Source organism: Saccopteryx bilineata, chromosome 9, assembly GCF_036850765.1.
Source record: "Saccopteryx bilineata isolate mSacBil1 chromosome 9, mSacBil1_pri_phased_curated, whole genome shotgun sequence".
Lineage (NCBI taxonomy): Eukaryota > Metazoa > Chordata > Mammalia > Chiroptera > Emballonuridae > Saccopteryx > Saccopteryx bilineata.
Window position 1 is genome coordinate 38,112,454 of NC_089498.1, and position 17,489 is coordinate 38,129,942.

The window sequence follows — 17,489 nt, forward strand, 5'->3', positions numbered from 1 at the left end:
GGATATTCAGAATATACAGAGAATTCTTAGAACTCAACAAAAGAAAACCCTAAATTTTTAAAATGAGTATAAATTCTGAACAGAGAGTTCAAAAAAGAAAAGCTACGAATAGCCAATAAATAGTGAAAGGATGTTCAAGATCCTTTCTCACAAGGGAAATACAAATAAGAAATTAGTGCAAATGCAAGAGAGTGGCAAAAATTAAAGACTGAGAATACCAAGTATTAATGAACTTGTATCAACTGAAATTCTCATATGCAGTGCTGATGAGAATGCAATTTCTTATAAACATACACTTATCACATGATCCAGCAATATCACCCCAATGTCTTACTCAAGAGAAATGAAAACATACTGTAGCCTGATCAGGCAGTGATGCAGTGAATAGAGCGTCAGCCTGGGACAATGAAGACCCAGGTTCAAAACCCCTAGGTCGCCGGCTTGAGCACAGGCTCATCTAGCTTGAGAGCAAGCTCACCAGCTTGAGTATGGGATCAAAGACATGACCCCATGGTCACTGGCTTTAGCCCAAAGGTCACTGGCCCAAGGTTGCTGGTTTGAGTTCAAGGTCACTGGCTCAACTGGAGCTCCCTGGTCAAGGCACGTATGAGAAAGCAATCAATGAACAACTAAGATGCCACAACAACAAAGTTGATGCTTCTCATCTCTCTCCCTTCCTGTCTGTTGGTCCCTGTCTGTCCCTCTCTCTCTCACTAAACCAAACAAAGAAGTATTCACTAAAATGACCATTAATCATTCAACAGAAGGATCTTTAACAGAACCTACTTTGATGTATCCAAACACTGGTACAGCCAGGTTGGATAATTTCCTTGGCATGTCTATTTCTGGATTAATATGGTGTCGATCAGGACAGATCCTTTTGTCTCTGAAAAAAAAGGTAATTGGATTTTAAAACTAGAAAAAAATCTATTCATTAAAATCAGAAAATTTTTACTTGAAACACTTTAAAAGTTAAGTAATCACTGGAACAGAGTGACAACTGACCTAGAGACAAATATTTCTTACATAACAACACAAAAAACAGTAGCCATGAAATACTTCATCAAAATTTAAAACGTCTGTTCACCAAAAAACTATTAAAAGAGTAAAAACACAAGCCATAGAAAAGATATTCTTAATGCATATATCTGACAAAGAACTTACATCTAGAATAAATAAATTAACCCTACAAACCAATAAGAAAAAGATAAACACCCCATTTAAAAATGGGAAAAAGACCTGAACAGGCACATCAAAAAAAAAGGGTGGTCCAATGTCCCACAAGCATATGAGAAGACATTCACCATCATTAATTATTAGAAAAACACAAATGAAAATCACAATAGTTTATCAGTATACCCCAGAATACTAAGTGTTGGTGAGGATATGGGGCAACTCAAACTTTATAAAATATTACTGATTAAACCATAAAATGGTCAATCATTTTGGAAAAATTAAACATATGCTTATCCCAGGACCTACCCAGCAATTCCACTCCAAAACAGATACCCAAGAGAAATGGGTTGGTATTTCTACAAAAACAGATACAAGAATGTTCATAGCAGCTTTATACATAACAGCCCAAACTGGAAACCACCTACAGGTCCATCAAGAGAAGAACGGATATATACATTGTGATATTTCATACAATGCAATACTGAGTCACTAAATAAACAAATAAATAAAATACTGATAGAACAATATAGATAAATGTCACAGATAGATCTAGGATATAAAACTGAAACTCATGGACATAGATAAAAGTGAAGTAGTTACTAGGAGGTGGAGAGAGGGGAGTAAACAGGGACAAATATACATACAGTGATGGAAAATGACTTGACTTTGGGTGATGGGCACACAACGTAATAAACAGTTCAAATGCTACAGGTATGTTTACCTGAAACCTATGTACTCTTATTGCTCAATGTCACCCCATTAAATTTAATTTCTAAATTTAAAAATATGTCACAGATACTAGATTGAACATGAAGTTCAAAAACAAGCAAAATTAATCAATGCCGATAGCTATCAGGAGGGTGGTTGCTTCTGGAGGACGGGCAAGCTGGGAACAAGCATGAAGGACCCCCCAGTGCACATTCAGAACTGCGTGGGGTTTACATGGGTGCTCATACATGCAATAATTCATCAAGCTGTGATCATCTGTGTGCTTTACTGTATACCTCAATTATAAAAATAGATGACTGTCTTACTTGCAAAATCCAAAAGACTTAAGATATGAACAAAGAGGCCTTCTGGCTTTTTTATCTTCCCGGGCTTCTAGCACCCCCGCAGTGAACTCGCATAGCTCCGGTGGGATCTTGGCATCTGCTCTTTCCAAGTAGTGCAGGATGCTGACTGCATGGCCTGCACTTCTCTCCGTCAGCAGCAGGACAGATTTGGTTTTTTTATCTCCCTGTTTCACAGGAGAACCCTTAATCGAAAGTGAATAAAGGAAGTGGGTCATCCATACCAGACTAAATGATAACTATGTGGACTCTGAATTTTTCATTACACAGTGGAATAAAAATAATAAAAACAATCAAACCTGTTCAATTAAACTCTGAAAATGATCAGACATGCAATATAGGCGTCCACCAAAAATTTTTGGTGAAGAAGGAAAGTTGAAGTGAATCACACACGTGGCATCAGTGATGGCCAAAAGTGGTATGCAGTCATCAGTCAAGGCTAGAGAAAAGGATGCCGACAATTTCAAATGAGGCTAAGGTTTCACCGCACTTATTCTACCATGTAATTTCCGCAACTATACTTCAATACAATTCTTTATTGCATTTTACTATTTATTTATTTGTATTTTTCTGAAGTGAGAAGTGAGAAGGCAGAGAGACAGACTCTCGCATGCACCCGACCAGGATCCACCCAGCAAGCCCACTAGGGGATGATGCTCAGCCCATCTGGAGTGTTGCTCCGTTGCAACTAGAGCCATTCTAGCTCCTGAGGCGGAAGCCATGGAGCCGTCCTCAGCACCCAGGCCAATTTTGCTACAATGGAGCCTTGGCTACAGGAAGGGAAGAGAGAGACAGAGAGAAAGGAGAGGGAGAGGGGTGGAGAAGTAGATGGGTGTTTCTTCTGTGTGCCTTGGCTGGGAATTGAACCTGGGACTTCCACACACCAGGCCGATGCTTTACCACTGAGCCAACTGGATGCGGCCGCATTTTGCTTTTTAAATGCAAAGAAACTTCTTTCCCGTTTTTTGTTTTTTTTTTCAACCTGACCAGTTTTGGCCCAGTAGAGCGTCAACCTGGGACACTAGGTTCAAAATCCTCGGGTCGCCAGCTTGAGCGCTGGCTCACCAGCTTGAACCCAAAGGTGGCTGCCTTGAAGCCCAAGGCACTTTCTTGAGCCCAAGGTAAGCTGGCTTGAGTCCAAAGTCACTGGCTTGAGCAAGGAGTCACTGGCTCAGATGGAGCCCCACCCCCACATCAAGGTGCTCATGAGAAGCAATCAGTAAACAACTAAAAGTGCTGCAACTAAGAGTTGATGTTTCTCATCCCTGTCCCTTCCTGTCTGTTTCTCTCTAAAAAATAAAAAAAGTCACAGGTCAGTGATAAAGTTTTAAAAGTGGTCTCCTTTTAGCTTAGTAAAAAATGCCAGTTCTAGATTTGGCAAAAAATGCCAAATCTAGGCTACCTCTATACATTTTACAATTATTTTACACATTTTGACTTTAAAATTTTTTTTTCCCCATTTTTCTGAAGCTGGAAACAGGGAGAGACAGTCAGACTCCCGCATGCACCCGACCGGGATCCACCCGGCATGCCCACCAGGGGCGACGCTCTGCCCACCAGGGGGCGACGCTCTGCCCACCAGGGGGCGATGCTCTGCCCATCCTGGGCGTCGCCATGTTGCGACCAGAGCCACCCTAGCGCCTGAGGCAGAGGCCACAGAGCCATCCCCAGTGCCCAGGCCATCCTTGCTCCAATGGAGCCTTGGCTGCGGGAGGGGAAGAGAGAGACAGAGAGGAAAGCGCGGCGGAGGGGTGGAGAAGCAAATGGGCGCTTCTCCTGTGTGCCCTGGCCGGGAATCGAACCCAGGTCCTCCGCACGCTAGGCCGATGCTCCACAGCTGAGCCAACCAGCCAGGGCTTGACTTTAAAATTTTTAATACTAAATGTAACAATTATTTACGGTATGTTTCATCACGGGTACTTGTATATACATAAATGAGCCCGTGATCTTCAGCTGGAACATCTGGGAAAATGTCTGGACTAGAGGTGCCGCCTAACGACCTGAGAGCCCTAAGGCTCGATCCACTTCAACATTCAAATATTAATAATGGTTAACTTTCATTTTGAAATTAAGATTACTAATAAACCCTCAATAAATCTGGAAAATGATGAGAAATCTGGAGATGAGATATATAAATGAAGATCAAATCCCTAATAGCTCAGTCTTCTCTTAATATAAGTAGCAATTAAAACACTTACCTAATACAATACGAGAACCAGAACTTAACTTCTTCTCCCACTGTTCTAACACACTTTTTAAATTAGAAACCACTTCTTTATGCATTTTCAAGCAAAATATTGAACTGCTTTCTACTACCTAAAGATAAAACCAAGAAACCAGTTCACAGTCAACAACATAAACTTGAAGTTAATTGTTCTGTTAATAATCATCAATATAAACCATTTAAAATTATCCGTGAAGGTATTATCTCACTGATCAAATAATTCTAATAATGAGATAATCTAAATAAATATATTTCCAAAATCCCATAGTTTATATCTAAAAACTTGCTAAAGCGAAAACAAACATTATTTTGCTGAAATTATTTTTCCTTCCTTTCCAGATTATGCATCCATGTCTAGATCTATGTATATATGTGAATATATATATGTATGCAAATATCTATATATAATATATAGTAGACCTCTGAACAACACATGGCTGATCCCTTATGTAATCTAAACTCCACCTATAACTTTTGATTCCCAAAAATGTAACTACTTATATCCTACTGTTGACCAGAACTGATCAACGTCAAAAGTCAATTAACATACAGTTTGTGTGTATGGGTTTTTTTTGTTGTTGTTGTTGTTGTTGTATTTTTCTGAAGCTGGAAACAGGGAAACAGTCAGACAGACTCCCGCATGCGGCCGACCGGGATCCACCCGGCACACCCACCAGGGGGCGATGCTTGCCCATCTGGGGCGTCGCTCTGTCGCAACCAGAGCCACTCTAGCACCTGAGGCAGAGGCCATGGAGCCATCCCCAGCGCCCGGGCCATCTTTTGCTCCATTGGAGCCTTGGCTGGGGGAGGGGAAGAGAGAGTCAGAGAGGGGGAGGGGTGAAGAAGCAGATGGGCACTTCTCCTGTGTGCCCTGGCCGGGAATTGAACCCGGGACTTCTGCACGCCAGGCCGACGCTCTACCACTGAGCCAACTGGCCAGGGTCTATATGTATTATATATAGCATTCCTACAATAAGGCTAGAGAAAAAAGTGTTAAGTCATAAGGTTGAAAAAATACATCTACATTACTGAATGTATTCATTGAAAAAAATCCATGTATAAGTAAGTGGCCCCATGCAGTTCAAACCCATGTCGTTCAAGGGTTTACTGTGTATGCATATGTACACACCAAATTTATAGTACGACTGTCAACAAGAGTTTTTTAATGCACCTGCTAGTTCATTATTGCTGAAATGTGGAAGTACTACTGATTCTTTTATTTTGTATTTGGACTCATTTCTACATTTTAGCTTTAATGCATGCACAATTAGATTAAGTAAATCTTTTGCCAACTTATTTGGCTTTTCTGGCTAAATGATGATATATTTAGTGTTAATCTTCTTTAGTTTCTTAAATAGAGGGTACAGAAGATGTTGGCATTTCTTCAGGAATCAGATCCTTTAACACTGCCCAGACAAAATTAGATGTGCAGCTGCCCTTGGGGAACATCAGCTCCAGCTGAAATGCTGGTCCCACATACGTGGCTCCTCCCCTCAAAGTCAGGCCTCCTGCTATCCTTTTGCACGGAGACCAGTACTTTGTAGCAGAACCCATTCTGACTGATGTTGAATTTGTACAACTGTACTCCCCTGTCAAATATTTAACTACCTCAGTAATTCTCTGATGACTTGAGATTCAATCACAGTTTAAACAAACAACATTTTACATGTGGAAGGGCTCACCTTACATACTATTTCAGTTTCAACTACAGAACAGGTGAAGATCAAGGTCTTTTGTGCCTGAGTTGGAGTGAAATCAAGAGTTTGGAGTAAAGTAGAGTTTTTTTCACTTTCTAGGCAAAGATGCACTACCTAGAAACGAAATACAGAAACAATGTGGTTTTTAAAAATGTTCAAGGTGCTCCAGCAGTTTCACTTTTCATAATTAAATTATGATTTTAAAGAAAAGTATAGGAAACCAAAAAGTTTAAATTCACAGTTACAGATGTGTATGAAATTAAAGCTATAATCTTTTAATATTAATCCATGAAACAAAGTTGCTTGTGTTCATTCACCCCTCTCCACCCCCATGACGCATTACCTGCTGGACATTGCCGTAGAGAGCAGCCTCCTCCATGGCCGTGATCACAATGTAGGGGTCATTCATGAACTCTTTGATTAAATGTTCTATGTGTCTGTTCCAATGAACTCCAACAGCAACAATCTGATGTGGTGCAGGTTCCCTTTCCCTGACTTCAATATATTTTTTAAAGTTTTCTAATATAGCAAACATCTAAAAAATTAGTATAATAAATTTCACTGTTATTTCAAAAGAGAATAGTTTGACAGAACATAAAAGGTAAATTGTGTACTTTCTGTTTTCAGAGTGAGGAAGGCCTTTACAAACAAAAAAGTAAAGGAGAAAAAATATTAGATGTAAACAAAATTAAAACATTAACATCTGGATAAATATGTGTAACAGAATTAACATCCTTTTACAAAAACTTCTACAAACTGATTAGGAAAAAACAATCCCACCAACAGAAAATAAGCAAATAAACAAGCCACTCATAGAAGAATGCATACAGATGGCCAGTACAAATTCATCCTCAACTTAACAAGTAATCAAGGAAATATAAACTAATCAGATGCCATGTTTAATAATTAGACTAGAAAAGAAAGCTGGACTGAGGCCTCCCACTGCCAAGGGCGCAGGGAGTGGAGTGTGGCCACATACTGTCTCAGGGAGTATAAAATGGTCTGTGCTTTTAGAAAAGCTACTGTATAAGACGGGATTCTGGATATTAACTTTGCAAATAAGAACTGAGATTGTAGAGGCATTCAGAAACCCCGCAGAGGCCCACAGAGTCAGTAAATTACAAAGCTGGGACTTGATCCCAGGGTCATTACTGCTCCTAAATAAATGCTCCTGATCAGCATATTACATTGCTTCCAACAAATGCCTTGTAAGAATTCCGTCTTTGATCCATTGTTCCCCTTCCTAGGAATGTACCCTAAGGGAACTGTGCTAAAAAGCCGCACACACGCGTGCACACACAACCACAAATGATGCTAAATGTCTAAAAATAAGACAATTTAAAATTTATTTATTTATTTATTTATTCATTTTAGAGGGGAGAGAGAAAGGGAGAGAGAGAGACAGAGAGGGAAAGAGAGAGGAGAGAGAGACAGAGAGAGAAGGTGGGGAGGAGCTAGAATCATCAACTCCCATATGTGCCTTGACCAGGCAAGCCCAGGGTTTCAAACCGGCAACCTCAGCATTTCCAGGTTGACGCTTTATCCACCGCGCCACCACAGGTCAGGCGAAGATAATTTTAAAATAAATTATGTATGTCCATATGGCCAATAATAATCACATTGTGGAATAGTAACAGTGTAATGCTATTTACTGAAAACTGCAAGTTACAAATTAGCACATAAAGATACTGTATTGTTCATTCCTATGTCAACAGACATAGGAAATATAAAAAAATTTAAAAAAAGTTTCCAAATTAGCACTACTGATTACCTCTGAGGGTAAGATTATGGATTTTGGGGGTTTTCAAGTGCTCTCCAGTATTTCTTAAATTTTCTAATATAAAAATTATTCATAATCAGAAAAATATTAATTAAATAATTTAGAAAACCTTTACAGGAAAGAATTCTGCTTTTCAGAGAGAACTTTAACACTGGGAATAAAATTTCAAATAAATGTTCTCTCCAATCATAGAAGTTAAAGAGAAAAGTTTTTAGATTAACCAGCTTCTACCCAAGATAGACACTTTTCTTGACTCCTAAAAACAGTGAAGACTTTAGTTATATTTATATATATTTCTGAGTAGTAATAACATTCAAATGGATGCCATACTTACTTGTTCATTAGCTTCAAATAATACATCCACCTCATCCAAAATAAGGTGACAGAGTCTAAGAAATAACAAGCTTTGGTATTTGAGAAGTCTCAGGAAGCTATGTGGTGTTGTAACAATTACATCACCTATATTTTAAAAGAAAAAACAATGAACATTTTAGACTTTCCACAAGTCTAACATTCCTTTGTTAAAATCCCACATACTTTCTAGAAATGCCTTCTAATAAAACAAAAAGCTGTTTTTCTTACTCCAGTGGGTGAGGCAAGAAGTTTCCCTGCCCAACGAACAACCCCTCTCATTCTCTGATTAGACACCTGGGCCCCCACCAGGTTATACACTCCTTAAGGACAGGGAGGGCTTTAATCAACATCTAACAAACAGCAGGTGTTCAGTAGACACCTGATAAACCCTGATAAACTAATGAAATCATATAGTTTTCTCTTTTTTCTCACAGACATAAACCCAGATCAAACCTTTATCATCTATCCCCATTGGTACTGATGGGGCAGTCTGAACTCGTGAGCATTACTGCAGTAATACAGTCCTGTGACACAGGCAGCTCCTGGGCTGCCTGAGCAGGGGGTCCACAGTGTCCTGCATGAAAAACCAAACGGCTTAGAAGGATGCTTACATCCCCTTGGAAGCTTCATATTTTTGGCTTCATCTTTGTGGAGTCCAATTGTCAATAACATAGGATGAAGAGGCCTGGAGAACATACTATAGTCTCCCAATAATTCAAAAATAAATTGGGCCTTTTTCCACCCAGGACACACGATGACTGCCAGAGGCTGCAAAGACAAACAAGTGCACATCATTTTGGACAAAAGTTATTAATCGAACTCAGTATCTATGAAGCATGCAGAATATCTCCTTGTACATAGTAAGCACCATATAAAAAAATTTTTTTTGGTGACAGAGAGAGAGAGAGAGAGATAGAGATAGATAGGGACAGACAGGAATGTAGAGAGATGAGAAGCATCAATTCTTTGCAGCACCTTAGTTGTTCATTGATTGCTTCCTCATATGTGCCTTGACAGGGGGGATACAGCAGATCGAGTGACCCCTTACTCAAGCCAGCAACCTTGGGTTCAAGCTGGTGAGCTGTGCTCAAACCAGATGAGCCCATGCTCAAGCCAGCGACCCCTGGGTTTCAAACCTGGGTCCTCTGTGTCCCAGTTCGATGCTCTATCCACTGCGCTACCACCTGGTCAGACAGCACTATATAAATTTTTATCATCATTATTGTCATCACATAGGTAAGAAAAGTGAAAATATGATTTCATTAAAGTGAATTTAGACATGATGATTCAGATTTCATAGTCTTTAAGCACTTCACAAGTTTCCTTCACTTAATCCTTAATGCACTCTTACAGGATAGGACCTATCACTACCTCATTTCACAAGAAGGTGTCTGAGGCACAGGAAGGTGAAGTCAGTTGCCCAAGGCTGCAGAGCTAACACATGGGAGCAAGGGAGCAACAGGTGTGAAGCCAGGCAGTTTGGCTCTAGAGCTCTGGCTCCTAAGCACAGGGTGAACTAACTGCTTCCTGAAAGCAGCCTTAAAAAGGGTTAACAAGGCCCTGGCCCTGTGGAAGCGTCGGCCCGGCATGTGGAAGTCCAGGTTCAATTTCCAGTCAGGACACACAGGAGAAGTGACCCTGTTTCTCCACCCCTCCCCCTTCTGTCTGATGCCCCTCCCCCCTGGCAGCCATGGCTCTATTGGAGCAAGTTGGCCCCAGGTATTGAGGATGGCTCCATGGCCTCACCTCAGGTGCTGAAATAGCTTGGCTGCTGAGCAATGGAGCAGCAGCTCCAGATGGGCAGAGCATCGCCCTGTGGAAGACTTGAGTTTCTTACAGCACCATCCGAATCCTGCCCTTCACTATCCCTCAGGTGACTCCTGAAGGTGCACAGCCGCCCAAACACCTTCCTGGACACCTGCCCTCTATTAACTGAAGAATAAGTGTCCACTTTCCTTTACACCAAGCCAGGCCTAATGCATGCTGACTGTGGAGATGCAGAGAGCAGAGTGGACACAAGTTAAGACCTGAACATCTCGTCCTAGCCCAGCCCAGCTCCATCTCCACACACGCTACATCTCAACATGGATCAGCTGCTCCCTAAATGAGGGATATAAATGTATTCATTTAGTTTTATTAATCAGTACTATACATAGTAACTTAGCCAATGCATATTTCCAAAGGAAAACCATTAAACTATCTAGCATAGAAAAAGAACTAGCATCTTTTCTAAAATGCAATTCTAAGTGTCTTTTTGTGCTGCTATTCTTCAACTTCTAATGAGTGGCAGACAATCTGTAGTGTGTCCTTTGGGACAGGATCTGAGACAAAGGCCTTTCATATGTCAGTTCAATTAACAGCCAAATCCAGCAAGCAGATGTCACCACCCCACCATCACCTATCTTCACACCCCATTTCTCTCTTTTCCATTATCTTTCTATTTTCAGATTCTTACACCTGGGAAAAATGAAGTCGGTATGTGAAACAGTGTGGGGTGCTATGAAAATATTTGAAAGAATGAGACAAGATGTCAGAAATCCTACATTCTTTTTTTAAAAATTTTTTAATTGATTTTAGAGAGAAGAAAGGAGACAGACAAGAAACTCAATCTGTTCCTGTATGTGCCCTGACCAGGGATCAAACCCACAATCTTTGTGTGTTGAGTCAGTACATCAACCAATGGAGCTATCTGGCCAGGGCAGAAAACCTACATTCTAATCTCACTTCTTGTCACACTTCTCAGCTGTTAAGAATTTATACCAGTAACTTTTCACAAGTAGAATTTTCTCATCTGGTGAAAAGAATAAATGGTCTGACCTCTCAAGGGGTGCCATAACAATTAGATAAATTAAACCAGTGAAATACTTTCTTTTTTTTCTTTTTTTTTTCTTTTCATTTTTCCGAAGCTGGAAACGCGGAGGCAATCAGACAGACTCCCACATGCGCCCGACCGGGATCCACCCGGCATGCCCACCAGGGGGCAATGTTCTGCCCCTCTGGGGCATCGCTCTGTTGCATCCAGAGCCATTCTAGCGCCTGAGGCAGAGGCCACAGAGCCATCCTCAGCGCCCGGGCTATCTTTGCTCCAATGCAGCCTCGGCTGTGGGAGGGGAAGAGAGAGACAGAGAGGAAGGAGAGGGGGAGGGGTGCAGAAGCAAATGGGCGCTTCTCCTGTGTGCCCTGGCCGGGAATTGAACCCGGGACTCCTGCACGCCAAGCCAACGCTCTACCGCTGAGCCAACCGGCCAGGGCCAGTGAAATACTTTTTGTAAACTATATTATTTATCTCTAAAAGCCAGGACTCTCGCCTGACCAGGCAGTGGCGCAGTGGATAGAGCGTCGGACTGGATGCAGAGGACCCAGGTTTGAGACCCCGAGGTCGCCAGCTTGAGCGCGCATTCATCTGGTTTGAGCAAAAGCCCACCAGCTTGAACCCAAGGTCACTGGCTCCAGCAAGGGGTTACTCGGTCTGCTGAAGGCCCACGGTCAAGGCACATATGAGAAAGCAATCAATGAACAACTAAGGTGTTGCAACGCACAATGAAAAACTAAAGATTGATGCTTCTCATCTCTCTCCGTTCCTGTCTGTCTGTCCCTGTCTATCCCTCTCTCTGACTCACTGTCTCTGTAAAAAATACATAAATAAATAAGTAAATAAATAAATAATTTTTTTAAAAATTAAAAAAAAAAAGCCAGGACTCTCTTGACTCAGCAGCTGACCCACACCTGGGGGTCAAAAGTGAGAACCAATGTGAGAGAACAGCCTCACCAGGCGGTGGTGCAGTGGACAGAGCATCGGACTGGGATGCCGAGGACCCAGGTTCGAGACCCCGAGGTCGCCAGCTTGAGCCCAAGGTTACTAGTTCGAGCACGGGGTAACTCAGTCTGCTATAATCACCCGGTCAAGGCACATATGAGAAAGCAATCAATGAACAACTAAGGTGCTGCAACGAAGAATTGATGCTTCTCATCTCTCTCCCTTCCTGTCTGTCCCTCTCTCTGACTCTGTCACACACACACACACACACACACACACACACACACACACACAATGTGAGAAAACAGATGACTATGATCAAAGTTTCTCATAAGATAGTTTCTGTCTGCCAGTTTTAACACCAAATGAATAATGTAACCTACATTTTACCAAAGTTTAGGTGTAGAATTTAAAATAAATATTTAATCCATTTTGTTGTGAAAGAAAATTGTCTTCAACTTACTCCGTTTCTACTTGGTAATGACTTGTAGCAGCCCACTGTTTGCAAAATTGTGAGAACTGGTGGAAGGTACAACAAAGGGTCATTTCCACACTGAGATATGACAACCACATCACAGCCACGTGCTATAGGAGGCCAAGAGTAAGATTCAGTGTGGCTGGGTCCCAGAAACTTATTCCTTTGAAGAGCCTACAAAACATCAACAACAACCAAAAACCACAATAAAGTAAACTAATAAAACTCCATCTCATTGCACATTTACCCCCAAATATATATTGTTCAGTCTGGTATTTCCCAAGACCCAACTTTGTAAGCCCCACTGAATCTTTTCCAGCACCCAACTCCTGCTAGAAGATTCTTGGTGTTCTAGGCTCCAAATAAAAGGATCCATCGGGTGGTCCACTGACCAGCCAGGTGCTGAAAGCTCACTGGAGCAAAGACGAGGCTGCTTCTCCCTCTCAATATTGGCCGGTGCACCAGCTTCACTTGTAAAGATTTTAAACATGCCTTTATTTGCTTATTTTCTATCTTACTGTTACTAAAACTTTCCACATGTTCCAAGTTCTCCAGCCACACTGATACTATTTTCCAAAGAACTGACCTCATCAGCACCATCATCTTCATGAAGTCCTCCTACCCAGGCCTGAACCCCCCACTGCTGTCAGGCCTGACTCCACTCTGCACCTGGTATGCAGCTGTCATCCTATGATCTCCCTGCACCATCACCCTTTTGTATGCAACTCATGCTGTCTTCTTGCTTGTCTACTTTCTTGTGTTGGTGAAGAATGTATTTCAGTAGCTTCTTCTAAAAAATTTTTTATTGAATTTATTGGGGTGCATTGATAGAATTATGTAAGTTTCAGGTGTATAATTCTATAATACATCATCTGTATATTGTATTGTGTTCACCACCCCAAGTCGAGTCTTATTCCATCACCGTCTAACCCAGGGGTAGTCAACCTTTTTATACCTACTGCCCACTTTTGTATCTCTGTTAGTAGTAAAATTTTCTAACCGCTCACCGGTTCCACAGTAATGATGATTTATAAAGTAGGGAAGTAACTTTACTTTATAAATTTTATAAAGCAGAGTTACAGCAAGTTAAAGCATATAATAAGAATTACTTACCAAGTACTTTATGTCGAATTTTCTCTAAGTTTGGCAGAATAAATCTTTATAAAACAACTTACTATAGTTAAATCTATCTTTTCATTTATACTTTGGTTACTCCGCTACCACCCACCATGAAAGCTGGAACGCCCACTAGTGGATAGTAGGGACCCAGTTGACTACCACTGGTCTATCTTCTCTAGACCCTCTTATATCTCCCCCCTACTCCCCTTTTGTTCAGTAGCTTCTTGACAAGGTACAGAGAAAGTAAATCTGAGACTCTGTAATATGAAAATGTCTTCATTCTATCCTCATACTTTGTTGATAGTTTAGATATGGACCTATAGACCTCTAAGTTAGAAAAAACTTTTTTTTTTTTTTTTTGAGAGTGAGGTGGGAATGGGGGAGAAAGAAAGAGAAGAAAGAGATTAGAAGCCTCAACTTGTAGTTGTGTCACATTAGTTGTTCACTGATTGCTTCTCATACATGCCTTGTCCAGGATACTCAAGCCAAGCCAGTGACCCCTTCCTCAAGCCAGCAACCCCACACTCAAGCCCACAAGCCAACCCAAGCCGGCAACCTCAGTGTTTTAAACTGGGGACATCGCCTGACCAGGCAGTGGCGCAGTGGATAGAGCGTCGGACTGGAATGCGGAGGACCCGGGTTCGAGACCCCAAGGTCTCCAGCTTGAGCACAGGCTCATCTGGTTTGAGTAAAGCTCACCAGCTTGGACCCAAGGTCACTGGTTTGCCCAAAGGGTTACTCGGTCTGCTGAAGGCCCACAGTCGAGGCACATATGAGAGAGCAATCAATGAACAACTAAGGTGTCGCAATGAAAGGCTGATGATTGATGCTTCTCATCTCTTTCTGTTCCTGTCTATCCCTCTCTCTCTCTCTCTCTCTGTAAATAAATAAATAAATAAATAAATAAACAAACAAACCACCAGGGACCTCAGAGTCCCAGGTTGACATCCTATCCACTGCGCCACCACCAGTTCGGCAAAATAACGTCTATTAGAATTTTGGAATCATGCTCCTCTGGTGTTACTGTGAAGCCTGAAGCCTTGCATGTGGGACCAGTTTCTTCTCTCTGGAATCTTTCATGCTTCCTGCATCCTTCTAGTTTAGATGCTTCAGAACATGTCTACTGTCTTGTTCCTCAGTTGTGCTGGGCCTGCGGTAGGTAAAGTCCCTTAATTTGTGAGTCATATTCATTAAATCTAGAAATCATTCATGTGTTTCTCTTCTCAAAATTTTCTGCCTCTTCCTTTCTTTCTAGAAATCCCATTTCAGATACTGGACTTCAAACTGTCAGTTTCTCTTTTCCTCCCTATTTCCAGCTCAATCTTTTTGTTCTATTTTCTAATAGTTAGCTTCTATTTTGCCTGTCACATCAACTATTTATTTTTACTTCTAGAACATTTTGAATTTCCAAGAACCTTTTTTTATTATCTGCTCCTTTTCAACAGTGCCCAGTTATCCTTGACCGCGGGCCTTCAGCAGACCGAGTAACCCCTTGCTGGAGCCAGCGACAGTGGGCTCAAGCTGGTGGGCTTTTGCTCAAACCAGATGAGCCCGCGCTCAAGCTGGCGACCTTGGGGTCTCAAACCTGGGTCCTCTGCATCCCAGTCTGAGGCTCTATCCACTGCGCCACCGCCTAGTCAGTCTGAGGACATTTATTTTCTAATGTTTTCTTCTACTCTCTACATTGTTTACTTCAGAGTTTGTTTCATTGTTTCTTTTTTCTTGAGTGAGGGCTTTCCTCAAATCCCTAATCATTCCTGATGTTCTGTTCACATTGTAGAGGACACTGAAAACTGACCAGATGACCTATGGGCAGGGTACAGCTCAGCACCATGTGACAGTCACATCACTACAGGGAGACAGGGCAGCAAGCAGACATTTTTTTTTTTTTTTTTACAGGGACAGAGAGAGAATCAGAGAGAGGGATAGACAGGGACAGACAGACAGGAATGAAGAGAGATGAGAAGCATCAATCATCAGTTTTTTGTTGTGATATCTTAGTTGTTCATTGATTGTTTTCTCATATGTGCCTTGACCGTGGGCCTTCAGCAGACCCAGTTACCCCTTGCTCGAGCCAGCGACCTTGGGTCCAACCTGGTTTTTTGTGTGGGGGGGAGGGTTGCTCAAGCCAGATGAGCCCGCGCTCAAGCTGACAACCTCGGGGTCTCGAACCTGGGTCCTCCACATCCCAGTCCAATGCTCTATCCACTGCGCCACTGCCTGGTCAGGCTAAGCAGACATTTTTACTGGGAGAATTCCAAATAGCATCACCTAAAGGTCATTCTCCAGGGTTATTCAGTTTCTCCAAAAAGAGCCTCCAATCTCCTTCCTGAGAAACTGGCTGTGGATGTTCAGGAAATAGGGGAGGGACATCCATGACCCCACTCAGCTCACTCCTCCCTCGGGTATGTCAGCCACACTCTGCTGCCTGTCCCCCTATGTGCAGTTCTTGTCCACTAAAGACTACACTCTCATTCTATTCACCCTTGTGTGTGCATGTGTGTGTGGCTTTGTCTTTTAAAAAAAATTTTAACTTCTTTTTGTTCAAGGCCGGGAATCGAACCTGGGACTTACACACACCGGGCCAAAGCTCTACCGCTAAGCCAACCGGCCAGGGCCTAGACAATTTTTAAAAGTATCTCTTCAGGTAAAGTCTCCAATTAATGGGATTTCTCTTCTAATCTCAAGTTTTGAGGGAGGAAGAAGAGGGATTTAAAAAGGAAATAAAGGAAGTAAATAAACATGTATGATCAATTTACTAAGTGAAACAGGTCCATAAAGCAATTTTGAAAAGAATTCTAACAAGTTTATCACAATCGCCCTGGCAACTCACTGTTCCTTCCAAGCCCCTCTGCACAGGAACATTTGAGAACTTATTTTTGAGAAGCACTTACAGTTACACAATGGTTTCTCCACAAAAGAATTATTCACTTGTGAGAAGTTAACCTGGACTTAAGAATAAATAAGAAATTAGTAACAAAAGCTTTAAAGAGAATTTCAAAAGCAAGGACATTATATAAATACAAATGCAACCTTAGTAGAAATGTTTATTTAAACTCCTTCCACATTCAGGCAGGTCAGGACTCCTTCTCGAGTTTACCTTTCTCAGGTCTGCCGAGAGCGGTGCCGTATCAATGGATAAGCAAGGCTCGATCTTGTTCCGCAGCACTGCAGGAGGCAGCTGGGTGCCCAGCCTCAACTTCTGCAACTGGAGAACACACGCGTCAGTTACACAGCTCTGCCCTGTGGTGTTAGCACAGAGCATTGAGAACTATATGGAAATGAATTCGACACAAGAGTTTGATTTTAATATAAAAACATACGTGTACATGTTTATTAAAAAAACCACCAGAGGCCCTGGCCTATTGGCTCAGCGGTGGAGCGTCGGCCTGGCGTGCTGGGGACCCGGGTTCGATTCCTGGCCAGGGCACATAGGAGAGGCGCCCATTTGCTTCTCCACCCCCCTCTCCTTCCTCTCTGTCTCTCTCTTCCCCTCCTGCAGCCGAGGCTCCATTGGAGCGAGGATGGCCCGGGCGCTGGTGATGGCTCCTTGGCCACTGCCCCGGGCGCTGGAGTGGCTCTCCAGCCGAGCGACGCCCTGGAGGGGCAGAGCATCGCCCCCTGGTGGGCGTGCGGGGTGGATCCCGGTCCGGCGCAAGCAGGAGTCTGTCTGACTGTCTCTCCCCGTTTCCAGCTTCAGAGAAATTAAAAAAAAAAAAAACCACCAGAACTACCAAAATGAAAGGAAGATCATCTATCACCCCATTACCCTTCCCCCCGCCAAAGAACAATTTCTCTTTATTTTTATTTTTTTTCTGAGAAGCAGGGAGGCAAAGA

At 42.2% G+C, this 17,489-nt stretch overlaps 1 protein-coding gene across 2 annotated transcripts in view; it reads right to left on the reverse strand.

The window, feature by feature from the left end:
* Positions 1–17,489, reverse strand: part of TDRD12 (tudor domain containing 12) — an 87,249-nt gene that overhangs the window by 24,945 nt on the left and 44,815 nt on the right. For both annotated transcript variants that reach the window (XM_066244050.1, XM_066244051.1), the window contains 10 exons: positions 16,753–16,860; positions 12,522–12,707; positions 8,913–9,069; positions 8,282–8,406; positions 6,511–6,702; positions 6,153–6,281; positions 4,445–4,562; positions 2,546–2,685; positions 2,211–2,431; positions 787–886 (listed from right to left, as the gene is read on the reverse strand). In XM_066244050.1, coding sequence (XP_066100147.1) covers positions 787–886; positions 2,211–2,431; positions 2,546–2,685; positions 4,445–4,562; positions 6,153–6,281; positions 6,511–6,702; positions 8,282–8,406; positions 8,913–9,069; positions 12,522–12,707; positions 16,753–16,860 — 1,476 coding nt within the window. The remainder of the gene's footprint in view (positions 1–786; positions 887–2,210; positions 2,432–2,545; positions 2,686–4,444; positions 4,563–6,152; positions 6,282–6,510; positions 6,703–8,281; positions 8,407–8,912; positions 9,070–12,521; positions 12,708–16,752; positions 16,861–17,489) is intronic.